General features: G+C 41.0%; 1 protein-coding gene across 4 annotated transcripts; it reads left to right on the forward strand.

Moving 5' to 3' along the window:
* Positions 1 to 301: 301 nt before the first annotated feature.
* plcb2 (phospholipase C, beta 2) lies at positions 302 to 23841 on the forward strand. 4 transcript variants are annotated; one of them, XM_061795812.1, is made up of 31 exons: positions 302 to 506; positions 1067 to 1135; positions 4034 to 4174; positions 4519 to 4598; positions 4687 to 4740; positions 4828 to 4903; positions 4996 to 5096; positions 6602 to 6762; positions 6836 to 6982; positions 7059 to 7216; positions 8418 to 8500; positions 8668 to 8752; positions 9957 to 10167; positions 10260 to 10342; positions 10495 to 10591; positions 10721 to 10805; positions 10925 to 11049; positions 11254 to 11405; positions 12891 to 13055; positions 13167 to 13266; positions 13420 to 13524; positions 13669 to 13733; positions 16302 to 16380; positions 16459 to 16836; positions 16941 to 17145; positions 17464 to 17608; positions 18420 to 18484; positions 18970 to 19020; positions 19147 to 19204; positions 20672 to 20755; positions 22995 to 23841. In XM_061795812.1, the coding sequence occupies exons 1-31, from the start codon at positions 333 to 335 to the stop codon at positions 23163 to 23165; spliced, it is 3753 nt and encodes a 1250-aa protein (XP_061651796.1). In that variant the 5' UTR covers positions 302 to 332; the 3' UTR covers positions 23166 to 23841. The 4 variants fall into 4 exon arrangements, with proteins under 4 accessions (XP_061651796.1, XP_061651799.1, XP_061651798.1 ...); XM_061795815.1 differs by lacking the exons at positions 302 to 506; positions 1067 to 1135; positions 4034 to 4174; ... (2 more) ...; positions 4828 to 4903; positions 4996 to 5096 and adding an exon at positions 5143 to 5227 and having other exon boundaries at positions 16456 to 16836; positions 22995 to 23835; XM_061795814.1 differs by lacking the exons at positions 302 to 506; positions 1067 to 1135; positions 4034 to 4174; ... (2 more) ...; positions 4828 to 4903; positions 4996 to 5096 and adding an exon at positions 5472 to 6435 and having other exon boundaries at positions 16456 to 16836; positions 22995 to 23835.
* The last annotated feature ends 1880 nt before the right edge of the window (positions 23842 to 25721 follow it).

Here is a 25721-nt window from a genome sequence, read left to right on the forward strand (position 1 = left end):
TACTTTTATTTTTAACTTTACAACACATTTTTAATTTATTACATTAGTTGTGCATTTACAGTAATGATCTGGATACTAAAATAAAACGTATATAAAATATCTGTATGAATACTTTTCTCTTATTATATTTTTACAAACTGAGTGGCTGGACAAAATCACGGTGTCTATAAAGGCATAATTTGGTGCAGATTTTTGGATGAACTGAGGGTTCCTTTATGTTAATTATCTATCATGATACAATAATATTTCATTGTACAGTATTTATGTACATTATTTTGCCATGTTTCTTTGCTCACGAGTTGGTAAAAAACACCTCGTTCTCGATACGTTGCATGGTTCATTTAAATGACCAAATATGCAACCCAAAGGGCAAAAATGAGCACATTAACATCAAGTTGTTGTTCTATCAAAAATATGTTTCCAACAAGGACTCCACCAAGACGGTTCCTGTTACAATGAAGATGGATATGCATGGATTTCACCTCTACTGGACCAATCAAAGCAAGGTAATACAGTACATGCCATTGCACAAGCTATATACACTCTATGGCGTGTTTCAGTCCAACACCAGGCAAGTGTTTAACACGCAATATGTGAAAGTGGTGCTGAATCCATGAGGACTGTGAGAAAGGTGCAAGCTGCAGTGCCTCTCGCAGTGCCAGCTGCTTGTGGAGGTTATTGATTGGTGCTGATTCTGGCCCGCCATCCCGCTGCACTTTGCAGCTCAACTGTGATGCACTCGGCGGAGAAGACTATTTGTCTTTGATGCTCTTGCTCCTTCTCTCTTACTCCCTCTCAGAATGGGGAAACTTTTGTTTTGCACCACATCATAAATCCACACAAATCTAGTGAAGCTGACATCAAATGCACGCCTGCCTTGTGTCTCAGAGTTCAGCTGTACTGGGACTCTATTGTGTCAAATAGCAATACAATCAAAAAAACATGCATCGTGTACACAAAATAGTGGGGTATTGTTTGCTAATCAAAGTAAAGGGTTTTTTCCTCCAGTCTTGCGCCTACGTCCTGAATTTTGTAATGGAGATGACTGTCTGCTTCTTGTTTCTAGGAGACAACGCTCTTGGATATTGCTACAATCAGAGATACCAGAACAGGAAAACATGCAAAACTCCCAAAAGTAAGTATTATTTACTGCCAAATCCATTGATTGAGTTTTAGGTAAGAATATCTGCAGATATGCAAATAAATGCCTCAAGCCCCCATTAGTATGAAAAACATATTTGCATTACAAATATGCCAATGGCCACATGAACCCAGCCCCCCTTCAGTAGAGAAACAGGTGCACACGCATCAACATGAACACACAGCTCATGCTGAGTCATCCTTTTGAGAGATACTTGGAGAGGGTGCCAGCATCTTTTTCTTTCTTGAGCAAGATAAAATGTTTGGGATTTCAGCACTTTTGGAGTCATCACTTGGCCTCCGCAGAGTCAAGCAGTGAGCAGCCATCTTCATCTTTCTCAGAGGGTTCAATGAGTGGTGAAATCTGGGCGAGTGGGGGATGGGTGAAGTGAAGGCTTTGAGCTGCTCGACGCTAGCACGTAGATGATGTAACCTCTTCACATGTGCCCTGTATTGTGTACGAGTGTGTGTGTGTGTGTGTGTGTGTGATTGTTTTGGTTCCCTCTTTGCATGTCCTGGGGAGCAAATTTGAATGTTGGGAATGATTATGCTCCCAGGTGCTCAATCACTGCAATCTTTTAACGGGCCACTGGTCGACCTCCAATTTCTTCCCACTGGAAATTGACATAATCCATTCCAGGGTCATACTATTGCCCTCAAATCTTTAACTGAACACACAATGTTTAGGTAACTTTTAAAAATTCGTAAACTGTCATAAATGTGTAGAAAGATGTAAACCACACACACAACACAAAAAAAACGTCACTTTTGATTGTGATAAAGGCATAATGTTTTGGAAAACAGTGAGTAAGGCCCACTAAAGGCGATTTGACTTCATGCTTCTTCTTCTTTTCCTTTCGGCTTGTCCCGTTAGGGGTCGCCACAGCGTGTCATCCTTTTTCATGTGAGCCAATCTCCTGCATCCTCCTCTCTAACACCAACTGCCCTCATGTCTTCCCTCACGACATCCATCAACCTTCTCTTTGGTCTTTCTCTAGCTCTCTTGCCTGGCAGCTCCATCCTCAGCATCCTCCTACCAATATACTCACTCTCTCTCCTCTGGATGTGTCCGAACCATCGAAGTCTGCTCTCTTTAACTTTTTCTCCAAAACATCTAACCTTGGCCGTCCCTCTGATGAGCTCATTTCTAATTTAATCCGACCTGGTCACTCTGAGAGCGAACCGCAACATCTTCATTTCCGCCACCTCCAACTCTGCTTCCTGTTGTCTCTTCAGTGCCACTGTCTCTAATCCGTACAAGTAATCCTGCCTGTTTCTCTGATCACCTTGGCTGTAGTGGTCCAGTCTTCTGGAAGCTCCTCCTGTCCACCAGGAGCCTGTTTCACCTCTTCCCGAAAAGCCGCACAACACTCTTCCTTTCGCAGCTTCCACCACGTCGTTCGCTGCTCTGGTTTTGTCTTCTTAATCTTCCTCCTCACCACCAGAGTCATTTTACACACCACCATCCTATGCTGTCTCGCCACAATCTCCCCTACCACTACCGTACAGTCAGTAACCTCCTTCAGGTTTACATCGCCTGCACAAGATGTAATCCACCTGCATGCTTCTACCTCGGCTCTTACAGGTCACCCTATGTTCCCGTCTCTTCTTGGAAAAAGTGTTCACTACAGCCATTTCCATCCTTTTTGCAAAGTGGACCACCATCTGTCCCTCCATGTTCATGCATCAAGTGCATTTTTAACTGTCATACGAGTGTAAAAAGTTAACTGCTGTACAATTCAACTTAAAAACAATACATTTTGTGCCCAAAATTAACTTACTGATTGTTCCTGCACGGAGGGGGCACGTCTCTTCACAGTAAAGACTGAATACAGCTAACTTTGCAGCATACACTCCATTTTTCTTTTATAATTTACTTGAATTGGCTTATTGACTATTTGCAGCCAGCGCAGAAATGCTTGTACAACCTTCGTCGCTATGCTGTTGTTATATCACAATAAATTCCATTTTGGGTTCAGTGGACATCATCAGTAGTTAATCATCAGTAGTTAATTTTGTACCTGAAGGACAAATATTAAACTTGATTGGTTAAAGAAACAGTAGTTCGTTACATTAGCCATCTCTAGTGATTGTGAAGGCCCTGAGCAGATTAGATTGACATGGCAACACAGAGGCTGAAGTCTGACTGGAAAAAAAATGTAACATCTACAATTCCACATAAAGTGCAGCCAAGAGAAGCACTACAAAATGAAGAGAATAGACTATTGAGAATAAATTAGTAACAATTCAATGTTACACATTTAGGTTGTAAATTTTGATAGTGGTGGAACGGTGGACAACTGGTTAGCACATCTGCCTCACAGCTCTGAGGCCCTGGGTTCAAATCCGGCCTCGCCTGTGCGGAGTTTGCATGTTCTCCCCGTGCCAGCGTGGATTTTCTCCGAGTACTCCAGTTTCCTCCCACATCCCCAAAACTTGCACGGTACGTTAATTTATGACTCTAAATTGCCCATAGGTGTGAATGGTTGTTTGTTTATATGTGCCCTGTGATTGGCTGGCGACCAGTTCAGGGTGTACCCTGCCCCTCACCCAGAATCAGCTGGTATAGGCTCCAGCACGCCCCTGACCCTAGTGAGGATAAGTGGCATGGAAAATGAATGAATGAATTTTCATAGTGTTTACAACAGTAGGGAAGGCCTTGCTGGCACTGACGGCTCACTACTTACTACTTAATCTACTGCGGCATGATTAGGAGTTGAACTTTAAGCTGTTGTGTGAGTTCTAGAAGTGTGTAAAAAGTTTTGTTCCGAAAGTTTTGGTCAGTTTCAAATTGAATATTGAACTGCAGAGCAGTGTTCTTTTTATGCTGGGAACAAATTTTGCTTGGCCACATCTTATTGAATGTAACCCATTTTGTCTCTACCTTTTACAGCACCCAAAGGTCCGAAACGTGTTTAACCTCGACTTCCCAGACAGTAACCATTTGGCCAAAACACTGACTGTTGTTTCTGGTCTTGACACTGTCAACCTGACCTACCATAACTTTTTTGCCTCCAAGGATAAAGTGACACAGGTAATAAAGCACAGACTGTTTTATTGGCACTGTCTGCTTCCTCCAGATGTTTACAATGCTTGATTTCTGTCGCTGATCCATTGCGGTGACAACAATGAAGCTTCTCTCTCTCCGTTTGTGGTCTTTATTAGACTTTATGAATCCAATATCCTGCTTTTATCAACAGTAATGAAATCACAATTGCGATTTGTTCAAACTCCACATGCACTAATCTAATTTCCTGGCTTGCTATTATGCCATCGCCCTCTTGTGGTGAGTTTCTGTTACTTCATATGGTTTTTGTTTTGCTTATAAACGTGATGACATTGCAAATATAGCTAATGTTATAATTAAATGCATACCAGAACTGGGCGAATGACATCATTGCAATTGCCTACAATTCTGCAAGAAATAATGCCTGCAGACAAATTTTCCTGGACAAAATGTGAGTGTACATCCTGTATGAGCTTTTATCCTGCTGAGCGAATTGCAATATATTCTGTTTTAATGTGTTATCATGTCTAACATTTTAGCTATGTTCGGATTTGTCTCCAGACCAACAAAGATGGCAAGATCCCAGTGAAAAAGTAGGCTAACCACTCAGTTGCAGTGTTTGAGGATTGTGTGTACTGTATATTGGTTTATAAAGTATCAATATTGTGTACATTTGTCAGTATTTACAAGATGTTCCCAGCTGATAAGAAGAGAGTGGAAAGTGCACTGGCATCAGCACACCTCCCCAAAGGAAAGGTTAACCAATTTTTCAACTTGCCAAAATTTGACATCCTCACCCATGACTATTACGGAGAGCCAAATGAAAATGTGAATATCATGTTTTACAGTTTGACAGTATGAAGCCTGATGTCTTTACTGAATCAGCTTTCAAGACCTTCTTGGCAAATCTCTGTCCTCGCCCTGAAATCTATGAGATCTTCACTTCTTAGTGAGTTAGACTAAAACAATCCATTTTGTGTGTTTTATTTTAGTAAGAGGGTTTTGATGAGTAACAACTTTTTTTTCTTTTTTTTAAAAATCTGAGTGAGTTTTTGTTTCGTGAGCATGAGAGTTTATTGAGTGAGTAGGAGCAGTTATCTTGATGATTATTTAGATTTTGGGTGATTGTGAGAAGTTTTTTAGTGCTACTTTATGTGCGAGACAGAATTGTTTTTAGGTGTGAGTCAGAGTTTTTTTTTTGGGGGGGGGGGGGGGTGAGTGAGAGGTAAATGTTATTTTTGGCATATACGGTGCATTTACAACCACAGATGACACGACAAGTGACATGACCTACAGTACATTACTGTACACAAAGACAGTTAACTAAAAGGAACTACAGGAAGTCCTCGATTTACGAACGAGTTCCGCGTAAGTCGGATTTCACCGTTAAAGTCGTAATTTACGGCGAAATACTTCTGTTACGGGTATTGTCCCACGTGATTGTGACAGCAAGCTCAGTACGTGTGGTCGTGTGCGTCGATGTGTGAGTGAGACGGGACTGCGAAGGAGGAAGGAATGCCCGCCGGTGCGAATGTGTACAGTAGCAAGTGTAGTGACGGCGACCGGGGAAGAGTAGCAATTAGCGCAGTACCCGTTGACGTTAATGTGCAGAGGAGCTAATAAAGCCATTAAAGCAGCAAATCATTGCTTCGTGCCTTCGTTGTTGCCGCCACCCAGCTCAGCTGTGCAACGAGAGAAGGGAGTTAACCCCGAGGAGGAGAACCTCGGCCATGGAGAAGGCATCTCCCCTGCGTCTCTCGACCACGGTCAGGTGACCGTAGCAGGAAAGGTTAACACTTCGTATTAAGAAACTAAAATACATTAAAAGAAAAACATAAGATGCTGTACTTACCATTAATGCTGAGAGTGTGAAAAAAGGAGGGCGAAAAATGTGAAGATACTCCGGCCCACAAACACAGACAAGCACTATGCACTAGCTAAGCAGAAACACTATGGTGCTGGGACAAAATGGCGGACGAGGCACGGGCGTCGTAAAGTCGAGTACGTCGTAAATCCAGGACTTCAGGTAAATACAGTGCTGACCTGACTCATGTGTGATTTGAGATATGAGCCGTCTTTCGGCAGTTGTTTTTTTTTCTCGCTTGTCTGATGTGGGAGTGCAAACTTGCGATACGACACTGTATGTTGGCAGTGAACTCAACTCAGCTCACTTCACAACAAGCAGCAGTTTGGCAGATAACTGTGAGGGTTTTGTGGTGGTGGTGGACAAAGTGGAGGGCTCCAGCATGGGAATGCAGAAAGGGGAGTAGGAGTAATGCCCTAAAAAGGTATTTATTTTCAAAAATGGAAAACAGGGCATGTGGGGGAAAAAAAACCTCAAAATACTCAATTAACAAATTGCATTTTAAAATGCAGAAAGGTTTACACGGCTGAATGGCAAGGAACCCATAGTGCAATATCTGAGTAATTGTTGTTCCTCACTGTGTCCTCCAGTTCCAACAAACCCACCATGACGAAGGAGAACTTCACCAAGTTCCTCAACGAGAAGCAGAGGGACTCCCGGCTCAATGAGGAGCTTTTTCCACGACTACGGCAGGACCAGATAAAAGCTTTGATGCTCAAATATGAACCTTATAGCACTAATTGTAACAGAGGTGACATTCTTTGGAGGAACATCTGCTGAAGTATTTTTATGTTTAGTCCTTTAATCTTCTTGTATATCTGCAGGTCTCATTACCCCAGAAGCCCTCTTGTCCTTCCTGGTGGGTCCTGAGACTTCAGTGGTCATGCAGGACAGGCTGGCCAAGTGTCATGACATGACCCAGCCTCTACCCCATTACTTCATTAAGTCCTCCCACAACACATACCTGACAGGTCACATACAGTATGTGCTGTTGATTTTTTGGACTACCTTAACACACATTTGATCCTTGCAAGTATTCTTCCACAGCTGGTCAGTTTTCTGGCGTGTCCTCTCCGGAGATGTACCGCCAGTGTCTGTTGTCCGGCTGCCGTTGTCTGGAACTGGACTGCTGGAAGGGGAAACCTCCAGAGGAAGAGCCCGTCATTACACACGGCTTCACCATGACCACTGAGATCCTTTTCAAGGTACATGCCTCATGCATACATCGATGCAACAAAATTAAAACTATACTATAACCAAAAGTGTAATGTATTGGCTTTGGGAATGTTTTTACCTAATGAAGTGTTAATGGGAGCTTAGACACTCAATGTGTGTCCTGCAAGAAGGAAACCTTGAAGGCTACTGGCTTTTGCGATGAGCACCTGTTACATAGACAATCATTCAGCTTTGATTCTGCGCAATTACCATCCAGAACTTTTAAAGTTATGGTTTCTTTTTTATTACTTTTTTCAACTTGGTTCAAATAAAATAAAATCTGACCAAAAGATTAATAGAAATGGCTTACTGAAATATACAATAATGGACACAGACCTCAAAGGTCACTGTTTGACATCTGATTTGTTAAGATTTGGAAACAGTGGACTTAATTAAAATTAATCAGTTTTACGGTTAAACTGTTCATCATTTAACTTAAGAATAATTGTTGGAACATTTTCATGTAATATATTAAGATCCCTCACCGTCACACTCCCCCGAACCCTAACCGTAACTCCTAACCCCAACCCTTGTGTAAAAAATAGTGAGGTCTTTGTGACTTCTGGCGTGTAATGTTCTTCTTTCATTGTTGCTCCGTTGTTTCCTGTGACGATTGTTAGCTAAATCCTGATTTTTGCGACCTAATGGCCATTCTACTTTAGACGGTCCACATTTTTCAAATTTTTTATTGTGGAGATTTAAATTACAACAGTTACAATTAAAGATTTAAAGATCTTGTTTATTTTGTACATTTTACAATCTCACGATGTTATATTTATTCATAATGTGGCTGGTAGTAGCACCATCATGACAAGCCAAGAATTGAATTTAACAAAACCATCAAGGTCATCTATTCGTGTTCTAGTGGAAAACGAGTGTAAGTACACAGTCCGCAACATAGAAAAACACACAGGAAGGCACCACCCGCCATACTCCTGGAATCAACACTTCCATTTAAGGGCAACAGGAGCAGTGTCGCAGACCCTAAGGTCCAGTCGAGCACATCTGTCCAGTTTAGACAGAGCTTATACTAATGTTGGCTTTCCAAGTGAATATTCTTTATGAGCTCACTCTGTTCTCATCTCACGTGTTTGTGTGTTACACTATTGCGTTTTCAGCCCTGCTGCAGCTCTACCTCCAAGGGGTAAAATTTTAAACAAAACTGTCTATACCTTTTGTGCTGCTCAACAGGATGTGATTGAGGCCATTGCTGAGAGCGCCTTCAAGACCTCACAGTATCCCGTTATCCTTTCCTTTGAAAACCATGTTGACTCGTAAGAGTTTTTCCATGAACTCATGCCACATAATTCCATTAAATGAATGTGTCATAATCTTATTATCCTGCATGCAAACGCGATGCTACTGTCTGAAGACTTTGACTGAGCGAGTGTTATCATTTGGCAAAGCAGACAGCGGCACACATTTTTGTGCTTGATTCTAGAGTGAAGCAACAGGAGAAGATGGCCAACTACTGCAAAACCATATTTGGTAATGCCCTGCTGACAGAGCCTCTGGACAAATACCCCGTAAGTGCTCCAGTGCTGCACCACAGCAGTTGCGTATCACTTAAGCATTTTTTTTTACATCAGTTGTGATTCAGTTATGTATCGGCTGCACCATGCATTTGCTACCTGGGCCTTCAGTGGGGACTTACCTGATTTAATTCACCTCTTAGCATCAAAATCACAGAAACCATCAATACTATACAAAATCGCAGTATAACAGGACACAACTGTGTCATGTGCATCATCCGGAGCAGTTTGGAATCAATATTTATCGAATCACATGACAAATAAATATATACATGAAATACATCATACTAACCAGAAAGGATGATTATGAAATGCTTAAATGTGTGCATATCACTACAGACATGTTTTGCTATTCAAAGTACCAACCAATTAGAGGACGGAAAAATGATGATGTCAATGATGTCACCCATAACCAGCTTGCTGACTGTGTGAGGACAAATTTGAAATCAGATTGATTAAGGAAACAGTCCTATTGCTAATGTAGTTTAAGTTACATCGGCCAGCACTACGGATTCTAAATAGGTCAAATCTGACTGGACAAAAAAATATAACAGCCACATACACTACTGGAAGCAATGCAGCCAAACACAACAAAATGAAGAGAACAGACTGTTGAAAATAAATTAATACAATTTGATGAGACACATTTTCAAATTTAGGTTGTAAATGTAGGTCAGTGTTTCTGATAGTGTTTAGGCGAGCACAAAAGTCCTTGCTGGGCCTGACGATTGCCAGGACATGGCCATTTCGCATCAGTGTATATATTTGTCAGTCGTCAGGGAATCAATTGGGCATCAGTGGTACATCTAAAGATATTAAAGATTTGAATAACCTTTATATCAATTACATCATTGTTTTTGTACTTTTTGTATGCAGTTCAAGTCAAAATCTGGTTAAGGCTTGTAGTATATGGTTTTCTAGTGATCTACAAAGTGTGAACAAGATGGTACGACTAAATTAACAATGTGGTTTCTGGAATGCTGGAATGAAGCCAAATTACTTCTTGGGAAGAGTATCAAATGATGAGATGTATATGATGACATAATACATTGAATTCTGAAATGACAAACCCAAAAGTGGTCAACACCAAAGCCGATCTCCAGTTCTAAGATCACTGTCTAAGATTTTGGGTCAGTATGAGCCACTGATATGGAATTCCTATTGTGTCCTGTCCTTTCTCTTTGCATCAAATATTAAGATGAAGTCAGGACAGCAGATCCCGAGTCCATCAGAGCTCATGGGCAAGATCCTGATCAAGAACAAGAAGGGAAGTCATAAGAACACAAACCAAATCAACAAGAAGAGGAGCACATCAGCCAGTGAGGAGATGACAACCATTACTTCACCCGCACAAAACACTGACCCGCTTTCCAACAATCCTGTCTACCCGAGCAATCTGGAGAACCAGGGTGAAGATGATGATCACAAAATTAATGAAATCTGTTTCCACAAATAGGCTTGCTTAGATACAACTAACATGTCTATTATGATGTTTACTCAGGTGGGGATATGACTGTGGAAGACAATGAGGAACAAGAGGACACAGAGGAACAGGATGAGGAAAAAATGAAGACCTGCGATGAGGTAGAGTCTACCTTGATGCCTCGTCGTGGTATCAACATTGTCTACCTCGTAGACAATGTTGATACCATGACCGACCAGCCTATTGCTCTGAAAATCTAGCATGCTTGTCCTGCAGGAAAATATCAGTTTAATTTCCTGTCAATCTGTTATAGGGCACAGCTGGACAGGAAGTCACAGCATACGAGGCAATGTCATCGTTGGTCAACTACATCCAGCCAAACAAATTCATCTCATTTGACAATGCCAGAAGTACGTCTTCGCTTCTTGAACAAAAACAGATTCTGGAATAGGTTTTGTGCATTGTTAAAAGCACTGTTAAACAAAGTCCCGGTACTATAATAACAATTTGCCCCCCCCCCCCCCACACACACTTTTCAGAAAAGAACAAGAGTTATGTCATCTCATCTTTTGTGGAGACAAAGGGGGAAACTATGATTGCCAAGACTGCCGTTGAATTTGTTGAGTATCATTTCATGTCGGAAAAGACACACACTAGCACAAAATATGGTATACGTTAATATTAAAGCACCCAAAATAAATATGAAATGAATTCCATTATTCCTTAACACTCATCACTGTCAGATATAATAAAAGGCAGATGAGCAGGATTTACCCAAAAGGAACAAGAATGGACTCATCCAATTTCAACCCCCAGCCCTTTTGGAATGTGGGCTGCCAGATGGTGGCACTTAACTATCAGACATTGGGTAAGAAAAAGGCACATGTGTCACAGTAATATAAGACTTTACTATTGAATTTGTTTTTATTCAAGTTTAATTGTTAGACTTTCTTGTCTTCCACCACAGCAGGTCAGTGTTGCACCTTATCAACACTCTCTTATGTGCTCTGCTTGCCAAACAGATCCTGGTGCTTAGAAGAGCGAGCCCTAAAGAGACTTTGTGTCTTTTCAGACTTGCCCATGCAGCTGAACATGGCTCTGTTCGAATTCAATGGGAGGACGGGCTACCTACTAAAGCACGACGTGCTACGGCGCGGTGACAAGAAGTTTGACCCTTTCTGCGACAGGATTGACACAGTTGTGGCAATCACACTGACCATTAAGGCAGGTTTACTGACTTCTAAATCATTGAAGGCCTGGTGTACTTAAGGCCATGCTGTTCATTTTGCGTGTTCTGGGAGGAGCCTAGTATATGCAAATAGATGAATTTAGCACTCGCAATGTGATTTATCAAACCCGAGACAAATTGCGATGGCCGAACAGCAGTGCCAGCCTAGCGCAGGCAAAATAAGTGACGGCGAGGGGAACTTTTCCGCTTGTGTAAATATTTCCGAAATGCCAGCAACAAAAATTATGAAAAATTACAGCAATGCAATTTTAAAGTTTTGGAATGATCTAAAGCAGTGATTGTCAGTGTGGTATGAGTACCACCAGTGATATGCGGGCTCCCTCTAGTGGTACATAAAATAATTCCAGCCTATGTATAATTCAGTCGTGTTTAACTTTTAAGTCAACACATACATTTCATCTTTAAGAATAAAAAAAAAAACAACGTTTATCTAGGATAACCATTTCTGAGTTGGCTGGCGATGAAAACTAGTTGGACACTCCTGCATTAAATTGTTCATAGGTGTGAAGAAGAGTGTGAATGGTTGTTTGTCTGTATTGGTGCTGCGATTGCCTGGCGATCATGCATGCAAGGTAGTATCCTAGCTCTTACCCAAAGTCATCTGGGATATGCTCTAGCTCGCTTGTGACCCTAACGAGGACAAGAGCTTTACAAAATGGATGGATGGATACTCAGAGAGCTCTGCCGACGTTTAACTGTTGACAAAAGGGAGGAAAGGATCATGGCGGACCCTATTTGTGTTTGTTTGTCCGACCACATTGCTGTGAATGGCAGTTTCTGCAATGAGCAGTGTGTACTCTGACCAGAACGAGGCAGCAGTGAATGCCCTTTATTGTGAAGTCACACATAATAAACATAGAGACAGGTATGTTTGTCCTAATACTGGCTGTTAACTCCTCGCAATAAATCGCAACATAAAACATCAAGGCATAGCTTTTTAAAGTGTTGCACATAAAGGGTGATGCAAGGTCAAAGGACTGTACCCTTTTTTATTCTGGGGCAGGAAGAGCACAGCCATCAACAGACAAGCAAAACCAATGGCTAAGACGAAGGGGGAAGGGCTAAGGGATAGAATTGGGATTGACCCTTAATTCCCATTATATTCTGGCGGTGGGAAACGGTTCCATCCATCCATCCATTTTCTGAGCCGCTTCTCCTCACTAGGGTCGCGGGCGTGCTGGAGCCTATCCCAGCCGTCATCGGGCAGGAGGCAGGGTACACCCTGAACTGGTTGGGAAACGGTTCCATTTTGACTCAATTCATATGTCCTTGTTTGGCACTTTGTACAACTTTCATGGAAGTTCATTGTGGAGTCTTACCGCAATCTCGCTCAGAAACAAACGCTGATCAAAACTATCACTCAGCATTTGTTCAAACTGCTGTTGAATGGTCCATTCATGTCAGTCATAAAAAAAAAAAAATAAATAAAAAAAAAAAACCCTCACAGCTCTCCTCACCAGATCTATTCAGGACAGTTCCTGTCTGACAAGAGTGTAAAAACTGGAGTCGAAGTGGAGGTCATTGGACTGCCAGGAGACCCCAAGAAGAAATATCGCACCAAGTGGTCCACTACACCCAACTCTATTAACCCAGTGTGGAATGAGGAGCCTTTTGTTTTTGACAAGGTGCGTGTCAGTTCACCAACGTTTATACAGTAAATAAGAGATGTGTGTTCAAGTACAATATTGTGACTTTGGTGTTGCTCCAATAAAAATATCCAATGTTATTGTTGCTAGATTCTCCTCCCAGAAATGGCTTCTCTGAGAATGGCAGTCCATGAGGAAAATGGCAAATTCCTTGGACACAGAATCATTCCCCTTGATGCCATTCAGTCAGGTCAGTCCAATGTAAAAATGGAAACCTTACAACTGTATTTTAATTTACATTCACTCAAAACAGAAGCGAGGCCTTCAAGGCCACAGGATTTCTGCCAATTCGTTGATCAGTGAAGTACTGTAGTGGCCTTTTCACTGAGGTTTTCGCCTGCAGGCTTCCATCACATCTGCCTGCACAGTGAAAGCAACATGCCGCTCACTCTGCCTGCACTCTTTGTGTACATTGAGGTCAAGGACTACATCCCTGCTGCTTTTGCAGGTGAGTTTTTTTCTCTGTTGCTTTTAAATTAATTTGTTTGCGGTGACAGAGGGGTTAGGTTGTCAAAGTGCTAAATGATAGCTTGGTTACATTCAGTGAAAGCACATCACTTTTCACAGATAAATGACCATGTTCATATCTCAGATTTCACAGATGCCTTATTCAACCCAACAAAAGGCACCGAGAAGACGACAAGGACCCCAAAAGAGGTACATAAATGGTGAAAATATACCTGTACAAGGAAACAAACTATTTCTAACATACCCATGTTTAATTTGTGAGGACATTTTAAAGGATGTGGTAGCACATTAGACTGATTTTTTTTTTTTTTGCATTTGTGAGGTTCTGGTCAATTATTTTGTTGATGCACCATTATTTAATGTACTGTATTTTGAATATGACATATATACATTCATTATGCTTGCTTTGGCTGCTCACTGTATTCATTGTAATGCTACTTTCCTTGCCAAGAGACCAGAGTTTTTAAAATCTTAACCAGGTTAAAAGAAAAGGTTAATGGAATATATACACACCCTAATTAAGGAAAGGTGATGTAACACAGTCGCAGCTTGATTGGAACGTATAGATCATTTTACACTTGAGACTATGTGAGTCCCGGGACGCACGTCATGGAAACAATGAGTCCCTGCAAGTTATAATCACGGAGCACAAATACATGAATCCTCCACTACATCATGGTTCTTGCTTTGCGGTCCCGCCATATTGCAGATTTATATTGCAGTTGTTACTCTATCTTTTATACTGCTTGTAGAATATTTTTGTTATCCATTGCTCTTGCTCTCTCTCAATATATTATATGTTTAGGCCTGCCACAATAGCAAATTATTTAGAACAATATATTTTCCCCAAAACTTTCAAGATTAACGATAGTATCGTTGATGTTTTTTACGCCACTGATATAATGATATTAGAGCACAATAAAGAATTGTACACATCTTCCAAATTCTGCCTGATAATCAAACATACGAGCACAACTGTGTCATGTTAATAGATAACTAAAATGTCCCAGTTGTTTGCATCTACGGAGCCAAAGCCATTCCGCCAGCGGCTCCCTGCGTCGTTAGTGGCGCGCTGGGTGTTACCACAACAATGAGAATTTAGCGAGTCCGGAAAAAAAAACTCTCATGGCCATTGTATTTATGGAACTAAAACCCACCGTATGCTTCTTCTGATTAGCTAGCACCAAGACAGGACTCGTACTTTTAGCGGACAATGATTCGCTGAAGCCTTTCAGCAACACACACACACACACACACACAGACAAGGCTTGAAATTATTATTATTTTTTCTTTGAGGAGGAGTTTTGTTAGTCATTTCTTCATTTGAGGAGCAACTTTCTCATTTTGAATTTATAATTTTTTCGCAGGTTAATTGCACAGGAACCCGAAGCAAGGATATCCTACTGAAAATTCTATCAAACAATCGATTGGTTAAAGAGCAATTTCGAACATAAAAGAGAAAAGACCTTCACTTAATAATTGTTTTCCTTTTATATATAATCAGCAGTTTTTATTTCTTGAATTCACATTGTACATAAAAGATAATGTATTATTATTATTATTTTTATTATTATTATTTTTAAAGCATTAACAACCTTTGTGTATCTTCACTTAAGCAGCTAGCATTTTAGCATTTTGTGAAATCAGACAAATATTCTTTGTACTACTACAAGTTTTAGAAGTGTTCAATTTGTTCAAACTAAAATGAAGAAACCTTGAGACAATTTTTTTTTTTTGCATCATATGACTTCACCAAAACCCTCCTCTGTTTGGGTACATGATTCACTTTACTCTTATTCCTTTCGAGCCACATTTGCTACGTTTTTCACCTACTTGACTCAAAGTTTTGCCACTGTGCACCGTGTTACAAAGAACAGGTGCTTGCTTTACATTTCACTCCAAAATTCTACCACACTTTTGCATGTGTTTTTTTTCTCTTCTCAATTCGGCGTCGGATTTTGCAGCTGTTGTGTTCCCGCTCCTAAACTGAAGAGCTTCACTTCCGCGTCCGTGCATTGGCGATGTAAGCGGGTTGTGTCACATACGCCCTTACCGACTTATGTCTTCGTGACCGTCTCCGCTGTTAAACTGATTTGCAGTTGTGCTTTTTAAATGTTTTTTTGGGTTTTTTTTTCAGTGCACAAAATGCAAATTTTGACCCACAAACTGATGCGAGACCACTTAATTCGAGCCTTGCACACATACGTATGTAGGTAAGCAATGTTGTGCGTCTGTGGACGCAGATTCACCATGCTTTACGCGTCCCTGATCATTTCAGTGCGCCTCAGCTGCGGGACGCACATTCATGGATACAGAAAATAAAAAAGCATGAATAAAAAGAAAAAGAAAAATGAAGTTGGGAAAATTAACAATAGGGTTTTTTGGTTAAATATAATTTTTTTACATATTTGTTTTTTGTTTTAAAGGGATAGGCGAATCGCTCCTGAATGTTCTGAACTCGAGATGCCATGTTTTTTTTTAGGTTTCCATTCACAACTGACTTGAATTATTTTGTAACATTTGCCAATACTACAGCGATACTGTATATTATACCGTACAACATCGCAACAGATTGTCTGCATTTCTCTAACTATAACCGGATGTTCCTGGTTTTGCACTTTTAGTTGATATTGCTTGAATTTATTAATTTGGCTGAATTAATTATCTACAAGGCAGCAAAGGGAACTAGTTTTTAGCGCATCGGCCGCCATTAATAAGTTGTGATCTTCTGTGACCTTATTTTTTGTTCCCATGCAGTCATCCTTAGACTACATTTCTCCTTATGAGCTGCCTTTTGTGCCCCACACGACAGTGATCAAAGCAAGGGAACCAACAGGTAATGCTCCTTGTAAAAGTAAATATCTTCACTTATTTTTTTAAAAAGATGTATGACCACTGCTATGCCTCCCAGTAGAAATGGTGCTTTCGGAAACAAATCCACTTGAGGCCAGGGAATCACCATCCCGTGATGCTTCACCTGAAGCGAGTGGAGAAGATGCTGAAGAAGAGAGAATGTCAGACACTGCACAAACTGAAGACCTTCTTGTGGATGCGGAACCAGCAAGTTCCACATATGAGACACTTCCTGGTGATGACGTCGTCCCTGAAGAGGATGCCACACAGCCCGAGACGACCACTAAAGACATAGAGGAGTCAAGCAGTGACTCTAGAAACTCGGAACTAATTTCAAATAATGGACGAGTCGAGAAGGATGTTCAAGGAGAGCCCGCTCCATTCAGTGCATCACCGGAATGTACAGTGTCAGATAAATCATCTTCGGGTTCTAGTGAAGGTAAATCCGCTAGTGAATGCAGTTTAAATTAACAAAAGACAATACAGCTCAAATGATGTGTTCATTTATTATAAAACCATCGTGTCCTCTGCCGACAATAAAAGCGATGTCTGCGTTTGTTGGAGAAACATCCACCCTGACGACTGCAGAATTGATACAGCACAAGAGCTACCTGAAGGTCATCAAGCGTCAGGAGAAAGAGACCAAAGAAGCAGAAAAGAAGTATCAGAGAAAGACAGAAGATATGAGCCAAAACTATTCAGATGCTTTCAAGGCCTGCAAGAAAAAGGCCTTGCTGAGGAAAAAAGAGTGAGGGGATTTATTTTAAATTGCTTTTTCATAAAGGCCATTCAAGTCACTCTCCACCTTGTTTGGAAAATTGACAGCATAGCTTTAAAAGTCATTGTTTTGACCAATATTTCTCAGTTAATGTGTTTTTCTAACTCAAGCTAAATATTAGAGGATGCAGAGATACAATTAATTAAATGTGGTTTTGTACTGTACAAAATGCGTCCCTTTAACAAAGTGAACATTGCTGTACAGATTAGTTTTTGTAAGCACAGGTTTAATAAGCAGTTCTGCACAGTGACTAATGGAGATGTGTTCAATTCTCTCCCCACTGTACAGTGCATCCCTGATAGGAGGAAGCATGTTGGGCTGCAGCCAAAAAACCGTGCAAGTGCACGAGCAAAAGATGCAGGCTGAGCTGCGCGCACTGTGGATGGAACAGTGTGATCAGCTGAGAAGGAAGAAAGAGCAGTATGCCACAGAAGTTAGTTTGTAACTCACTAAAGTGACTTTAATTTGTATTTATGATACTATTAACCAAAATATACTCTATTAAAGTGGAGTTAAAACTGTATAAAACTGAAATGTTATTTTGGTGGTCTTTATCTCTCTCATAGTTTTAGGCTAAATAGAACCTTTATGGTCAACCTACGACTCTCAAAATATATTTTCCCATAAGATGTAATGGAAATATAAATAGTCTGTTCCAGGGTTAAACTGTTGCCATCATAAAGCCTTATGAAAAAAAAATCTATTAACAAGTGAAAAGCAAGTTAATGACTGTAAATATTTTAAAGTAAAAAGAATGAAGCATATTGGTCTGAACTTTAAGGCTAAAAGCTTGAGGCATTTCGCGTCTCGTTTTAACTATCAAGGAAGCGTAAACAGTTAACTGTTGTTCATAGTCAAACTTAAATGACATTTTCCCTCCTAGAATGACGTTTGTCAGAGCCGAATTCAGTCATCGACGAGGCAGGGCGTTTGGATGCCCGCAGCCAGGTGGTTGCCTGCGGTCACCGACCCCCCCCCCCCCCCCCCCTTTGCACGCCACGACTGCATTTACAAATACAATAATTCAGAGTTTTGATTGACACAGAACAGGATTCATTTAACAATTCTGTATTGCATCACTGGGATTGTAGTTTGCTGTGCTACATAACACTGATAGCTGTTTGTAATATTTTGGTGACCTCATTGAGCAACAGGAGAGCATTGCAGCTCATTACATGTGTGTGGGTATACCTAATGTGTCTTGTTTATTTGCTGAGATGATGTCACCTTCTTGTGTGTGGCAGAGACTGGCTAAACTGATGAAGATGGCCAATGACAGACACAGCATAGAACTGAAGACCTTGGAAAGGTTTGTCCTCACCTGCAATACATTTGGTACATGAGTCGAGTTTATTTAATGTGTTGGGATTACAGACTCCCTAAGTGGTTAGTGTGTTAGGTAGAGGTGAGGTGAGGTGAGGTGAAACACCTGACATTTTGTAACAAGAAAACCTCTAATAATGAATGAAGCTCTGTGTGGTTCCTTGAATCTCTTTTGATCAGCTTATTGCATCGTGCCTGTGTGTGTTTCCATGTCCCCAAATGGCATATGGTTATCTCAGGATAACTATTATCTAGAGGGTGTTTAAACAGGAGTGTTCAGCTGCGCTCTTGTAGCTTTCCACGTTGACACTATAACGACACACTGAAGCTCTCCTTTCACTCTAAAGAAAAGGTCACGTCACCAGCACACAGCCGTGCACCAGTGGTTTAAAGGCAAAGGGTTGTTTACAGGGTCATTGTTCATTTGGAAAAAAAAAACATAATCAAACAGTGATCCTTTCTATATTTCAGTGAAATCAAAGAGAGCAAGAAGAAGACAAAATCTTCCTCACAGAAAGCCAAGTGAGCTTTAGAACCTTTAAAAAATAAATAAATCAGCGCTTGTCCAAAACAGAAATAGATTTGGGAGGACAAATGATACTGGAATGTACTGTACATTTAAACGTGTAACAATAATTTCCTTCTCAGGCTGAAAAAAGCAACAAGTAGGGAACTGTCGGATGAGCCTGATGAATCGGAATGTGTGGTAAGTCTCACTGAAAATACTTTCACGTTGAAAAAAAAATCTCAAAATACCCAATTGCACGTGTAAACAGCCCCTCATTTGATCATTAATTGTCCTGTGTCCGATATAGCGGATATAGCACCCCCCAGAACATAACCAAGTCTCCTTCATGTTTCACAGGAGTTGGAGTACTTATTATTTTTCTATTGCATCTGTAAACATAGACCAGATGTGACTTGAAAACTGAGTTGCCTCATTTGTTCAAGGTACATTCTCCCAGAAACTCTGTGGCTTTGTTGACACGATGTGTTTTGGAAATTTCCACTAGTCAGTCTCAAGTAGTGACCATTGTGGAGTTTTCTTTTTCCAACGAAGGGGACAGCATTTTTGCTTACGTGTGTATCATATGGAAACCCCATTCCATTTCAAGGCACAGTATGTAGTAGTTTCATTTTGAATTATTGCTACCATAGATCCCCTACTCTTGTCGGGGATGGCAGTTGGTTGGTCAAGTATGATAGTCAACACAAGACAGGATTGGAAAAATAAAACAACAAATGGCTTTCGGCTAAATAATACAAATGGCCTACTTTTTATTGATGTTTTCAGACAAAGCTTAAAATAAAATTAAAAGTCTGAGCTTTTGATAGTATGTGTTTCCTTAGTCTACTTTCTGAAGACACATATTGGTCTACTAATTTTTAACCTAACAGGAACAGTGCAACATTCAACCTTTAAAAGAAATCAGAATAATGCTTCATGCCCCATGGACATGTGAGTGTGTCTGCAACGTTAATGCGACAGCTCACTCATCTTCATCTAACACATACAATAGTAACTATGGTAACAGCGAGGCAGATGGTCTTGTGATTTGAAGAAAAAGAAAAAAAATCACCCTGTGCATGTCATCCTCACACACATCTGCAAACATGCTCCCACGAGTTGTTTACCAATACATGTGCTGTACATGTGCACAGGCAGTCTTTCTAACTGTAGCCCCAGCTGGTCCATTACTCAGAGGCTGTTTACTGGAAGACGGCTACTCCTTGCGTGGCGTATGACTCACCGAGCCCTCCTCTGTTGGCTCATCAAGATTCGGACATGTAATATTTGGGCTAAACTTCACTCGGTTCTTCACTCGTCCACTCCAACCATCCTCACCTCTAGTTATTAGGGTCGCAGAGCAGCTCATTTTGTCCCATTGAATCAGCGTCAGCTCATTAATTACATCAGCTCTTTATACAACAATAAGATGTTTAATCAGCAGAGCCTCAGTATTGAGCGAGTTGTGTGCAATTAGGCCTGCGTAAATAACCTGCGGAAGCATGACCTGCGATGACTTAAATGTATTGATCCTCATGCTCAGGTTTTATCCCAAGGGCACACTCCTCTAGAGATAGACACACACATACGTGTCTCCCAGTTAGCTGGCATCAGGAAGCTACCGGTCGATCGTGTTTTTGACATGTTGTGTTGTGTGGTTTACAGTCTTGCGAGTACAGCATGCAGCAAGAGACTCTGCTGGTGAAACAGGCGGCCACGCTGGAGGAGATCAAGGCTCTCACTAATCAGGTACCAGCTGACCTGCTTTTGTCATGTTTGCACAACGCAACCTCATGTTGCTGTCCATATCACCACCTTTGTATTTTTTTCACAAAAACCCGCACGCCTAAAATCGATTACTTCACACTTCGTGAGCCTGCTTCTTATCATCCCAGTGACACCCTTGTGACACAAGTGTATGTTTTCTGTACAAACTAGGTTATAGTGATCAGTCATCAGTGTGCTGCTACGATATGCTGTATGACGCATTTGGTTTGAACGACCCAATCCCTCGGCTCTAAATGACGTCGGTTTTGTTTTGAATTGTGACAATTATTGCAAGTAGAGAAAAAATAAGTGTTGGATAGTTTTAGACAATGACGACAGTGCGAAGGCCAGATGGAGTTCACTTCTCACCACAACTGGTGGTTATTCTTTTAGATTGAGAGAATCATTTAAATGAGGATAAGTAGATGAACAGCACTGTAAAAACTGTGTCCCTCAAGGCTGTATGTACAATATTGTACCCCATTGGACTAATTATTGAACTCCAAGACAGAGTAGCGTTTATTGGGGGACGTCAAATTGTGCGTAATTTAGAAGAAAACAATGAATTGGAAGCGGCGCTTGCGTCACTTCCGGGTTATCGTAATTTTAAATTACAGCGTTATAAATCAAGATATTTAATAGATATGAGGGGCACCATGTCATATTTTTAAGGGTTTAACTTGAGGCGAAATGATGACAAACCTTTATAATCAGTCTCTTATCGGAAGGTGGCTACATTCTAGGAACTTTGAGTTCTAGACTTTCTAGAGGTTCAAAAAGTGGGGTTTACCCCCTCCTTTTCTACCACCTTCGCGGACACCGAGAGGCTGGACTGCCTTTTGCCGTTATTTTTCCATTCTAGGATTATTTTATGGTTTAAAACCAGTGGAACAAAATATTAATTATTGGATTTGAGATAACGAGACCATTTAACAACAGATTTGACGTTAGACATTCAAGTTTGCAGCAATACAGTCACTAGTGGCGTTCATGTAAAGTTCTTAAAATATCGACTCCCAGTAGTCGAGTCACAGACTGTCTTATGAACCCCTGTCTGTAGTGTCGTTCCGTCGCCCGTGGGTGTCGCTGTTGCCTGTTCCAACTCCCAAGTAGCAGCTCTCAGAAGGGCGGTGGCGTCGCTGCGGGTCCAATCCTTCGACTGGCGGGGAGTTAATTAACTTAGCGTTCGGGGGCGAACCCATCATCAGTGGGTCTCCCCTTTGAAGTCCCGGGCAGACGTGATTTTTAGTGTCGGCATGGCAAAGCAAATGTCTGTGTCTTGTTGAAGATAGTTTAATGTGTTAATCCATTTAGAGTCTGCGTGTGACTCTGGAGTTTCAGTCTACCTGGGCGGGGAGCGGCGGTGGTGCGAGGCTGTGGTCTTTTGCGTGGCATGTCTGCTACAACAGTCTTTATACTTCCTGTCTTAAAATATACAACTATGATTTAGTGCTTTTTTTTTTTTTTTTACGCTAACACATGGGCAGCAGTAGCTCATCCGTAAGGACTTGAGTTTTGGAGCCAGAGGGTCATAGGTTTGAGCCCCGCTGACTATGGACAAAAATGTAAAAATGGAAACTAGTTGTTGGAGAGATGCTAGTCTGCTTGCTGGCTACTGTTGAGGTGCTCTTGAGCACGACACCGTCCCTCCCACCGTTGGCGCATCTCTCTCTCCTTGAACGCCTGCATGTGTGATCTGCCTCACTGTGTGGTGTGCAACACAAAAATACACAGCAAAGTGTTGAATACACCCTTAACGAATTATAAGGATGATAATAAATTTGAAAAATAAAAAGAAATACTCGACTAATTGTTCTACCCCTACTGTATGTTCAGTAGGCATTTAAGAATACCAGTTCACACAATTTGAATGTGCTGAAGCTGCTCCTCCTGTCAGTAAACAAAGTCATTTGAGCCTGCAGTATTTTCTTTGAGTTCGCTGTCTTTCTGTGACAGTCTGCTCACTTGCAAGCTTCTCAGCTTGTAATAGAGACTTCGGACTCGTGATTCTTGATTCAGTGTGAATTAATGCAGGAGATTCAAGAGCGAACCATTGTAACCCTAATAAGAAATGAAGGGCTTTTATCGAAGAGAGGGTTTTAAAAATGGTATTGTGTCAGCATAAAACTAAATTAAGACTATTTTATCCGGATCTGAGGGAGAAAAGGAACTAGCATGTGTCCTGACATGTAACCTTTAACCTCCATCTGTGTGTCTGTAGCTTAATCAGGAGGCCCTGAAGGAGCACGAAGATAAAATGAGATCTCTGCCAGCAGAGGTGATGGAGGCTGTTAACGCCTGTCTGGGCGCCCACTTCCCTGAACTCATCGAGCAGTCGGCCACCATTAAAGTACAAGGGTCAAACATCTATGGAGATGTCTTTCTAGGCTAGATGGCTCTTCGTTCCTGAACCCTGGTCCTTCAGTTCAGCTCAATCATGGTACTATGGAAGATTTTTTTTCAAATACAAGAGAGCAGTCAGATATGTAATTTTATATGTGAAACATTCATATGTTTAGATCAGTGTTTCTCAACCAGTGTGCCTGGCACACTAGTGTGCCATGAGCGCTCTTCAGCTGTGCCGAGGGAAATTATAAAGTTGTATGTAATTGCTCAAATAATTACTTATTTACAAGAAATAATGTATCTTTGTTCATTTATTTATGCCAGTGAGGCATAGTGACAGAAAGAACAAATAAATGCTCTTCTATTAGATGGAAGGGTGTACATAGAGTAATCCACTTTTTGTGAGGTTTTTGTTTGTTGGTGTGCTGTGGGATTTTTAATATGGGCCTTGGCTCCATAGAAGTTGGAAATCACTGGTTTATATGAAGGAATACTGTGTAATGAAATTGAAAAAAAAAACAACTATGACAATTAAGTCATTGAGTTATGAGAATAAAATCAACATTATAATATAATTGAAAGACACTGGTGGTTTAATGGCTTCTGTGCAGGCAGCATTGGTTTGGTTTCCCATTAGGTGAATTTAAGTGTGAGTGGTTTTCTGTCTCTGTGGGCCCTGTGATTGGCTGGCAGCTAGGCTGGAGGGATAATAAAGTTGAAATATTAAAGTGGACATTTACATTTTTACAGGCATAAACATGTACTTGCGTTACGATGAGGACAGGATCAGGACGATGTCAGGTTAGACTTTAGATGTCATGATGTTTTGTCACATCACCACAATCACAATGTAGCTTTATTATCATTCAGAAACAACCACATGCGTGCACTTTGTTCCCACTCAATCGCAGCTTCATACATGCTACATTATACAAGCACAAAGCAATGTCCTCATCAGCGGGACCCACTTACTTCTTCAAGTGTTAACACGCACCAGCATGCATTTATTAATGGACACATTTTTTTCCGCTGGCTCATCATCCAAAGCAATCTGGCCATTTTCCTCACGTCCTGTTTTTCTCTCTCGTCGGTACGCTCATTTTCTTCTCAATCAAACAACTTGACTGGCATTTAAAATTGGATCAAAGATGGGCGACACAGCTTGTGCCTGAGAGTCCCGCCACCTTTTGCACAACACAGATGAACTGTGAGTTTCTCTAGGGGGTAGACGAGAAGGAGATCCATCCGGGTGACACTTGGCCACACTCTGACACTGGAAGGGAGCCAGAAGACAAGAAGCAATTTTTTTTCATATGAATTATAGAGCAGCTAGAAAAGCAGATGTTCAGATGGAAAACTCAAAGGACTGCAACAAGAATAGCATTTTATGCAAATTTTGAAAGAAATTGAACTGGATGTAAATGAAAATGAATACTGAATGGTACCTCAGCAAGAAGGCCAAAGAAGGCATGGTGTAAGAGGAGATTCATTTCCTTTATACAACAAAAATAAATAGTAAGTGAATACATCAAAACAATTCATGATAATTTGCACAATACACTGTACAGTACAATCAATACTCAAGTATTTTGAATCCAGCTGGAAGCCAGGTACCGAAACAAAAAAAACAGTTAAACCCAAGTCTGTACTACACAATTCGAATTTATTTTGATGCAACTGTATAAGTTATATATTGAAAAAAAAGGCAATACTATAGAGTTGACTACAAACCAAGGTCAAGGTGCTTTTAATGTCAATTCTTCAATATGCGTAACACATACAGAGGATTGAAATGATGGTACTCAAGGGCCCGCGGTGCTAAAAAGACAGTACAAATAATAACATCAATATAAAAAGCTAAATAAAACTATGGTATACACAGTATAAAAAGTATTAATTGAATGTGCAATATCAAAGATCAGGTGACGTGTGCAACGTAGTCAAGGTCAGAGAACCAAGGTAAATAAGACATATATAAATTAGAAGACAAAACCCGAATGCTGCTCAAGAGGCTGGTGCGACCCTGAGTCTGGTGTGTGTGTGTGTGTGTGTGTGTATTGATGTGTTGTAAATGGGTTATGAATTGTATTGAAAGTGTTTAAACTATTGCACAAAGTTGGCTCCGCGCTTGTTTGAAATTACATAACAAACCTCCAGAGCAAGCTTTTATTTGGATCAAGGAACAGTGTCAACGGGAGCAATCCTGCACAGAATCCTTGTAGCGCATGCAAGGAAAAGTGCAACTTTGGTCTCCTGCACTTTATCTGTTCCACGTGCTTCAATCAAAATGCTCTGCTCTGCTCTGCACAGTGTTTCAATTTACCTCCCCTAACTGTAACATTACAATGGGCCAAAACAGAAAAAAAGACGCACTTCTTGGTTAGATAATCACACATGACATGACTGTAATGTAGCAGTGTATTTGTTCCTCTTGTGTGCTCTGTGAGGAGCCACAAGAGGTGGGGAAGTCATGCTCCTGAATCCATCTTCCCATGAAGCGGATGCCATCTTGGATGAATACGAAGCAGCACCCACACCTCCCACACATCCCACACAACCTCCGCCTGCTCAAGCTCTTCTCGTCACAAGTTGTGTGTGTGTG

Source organism: Phyllopteryx taeniolatus, chromosome 13, assembly GCF_024500385.1.
Source record: "Phyllopteryx taeniolatus isolate TA_2022b chromosome 13, UOR_Ptae_1.2, whole genome shotgun sequence".
In the NCBI taxonomy this organism is placed as follows: domain Eukaryota; kingdom Metazoa; phylum Chordata; class Actinopteri; order Syngnathiformes; family Syngnathidae; genus Phyllopteryx; species Phyllopteryx taeniolatus.

Excerpts from the sequence above, each read along its gene's own strand:
- plcb2 (XM_061795812.1), top strand. The coding sequence starts at position 333 with ATGGTTCATTTAAATGACCAAATATGCAACCCAAAGGGCAAAAATGAG. Across the intron at positions 4,741-4,827 it reads GGCAAGATCCCAGTGAAAAA|TATTTACAAGATGTTCCCAG; the intron begins GTAGGCTAACCA and ends TACATTTGTCAG. Across the intron at positions 5,097-6,601 it reads TATGAGATCTTCACTTCTTA|TTCCAACAAACCCACCATGA; the intron begins GTGAGTTAGACT and ends TGTGTCCTCCAG.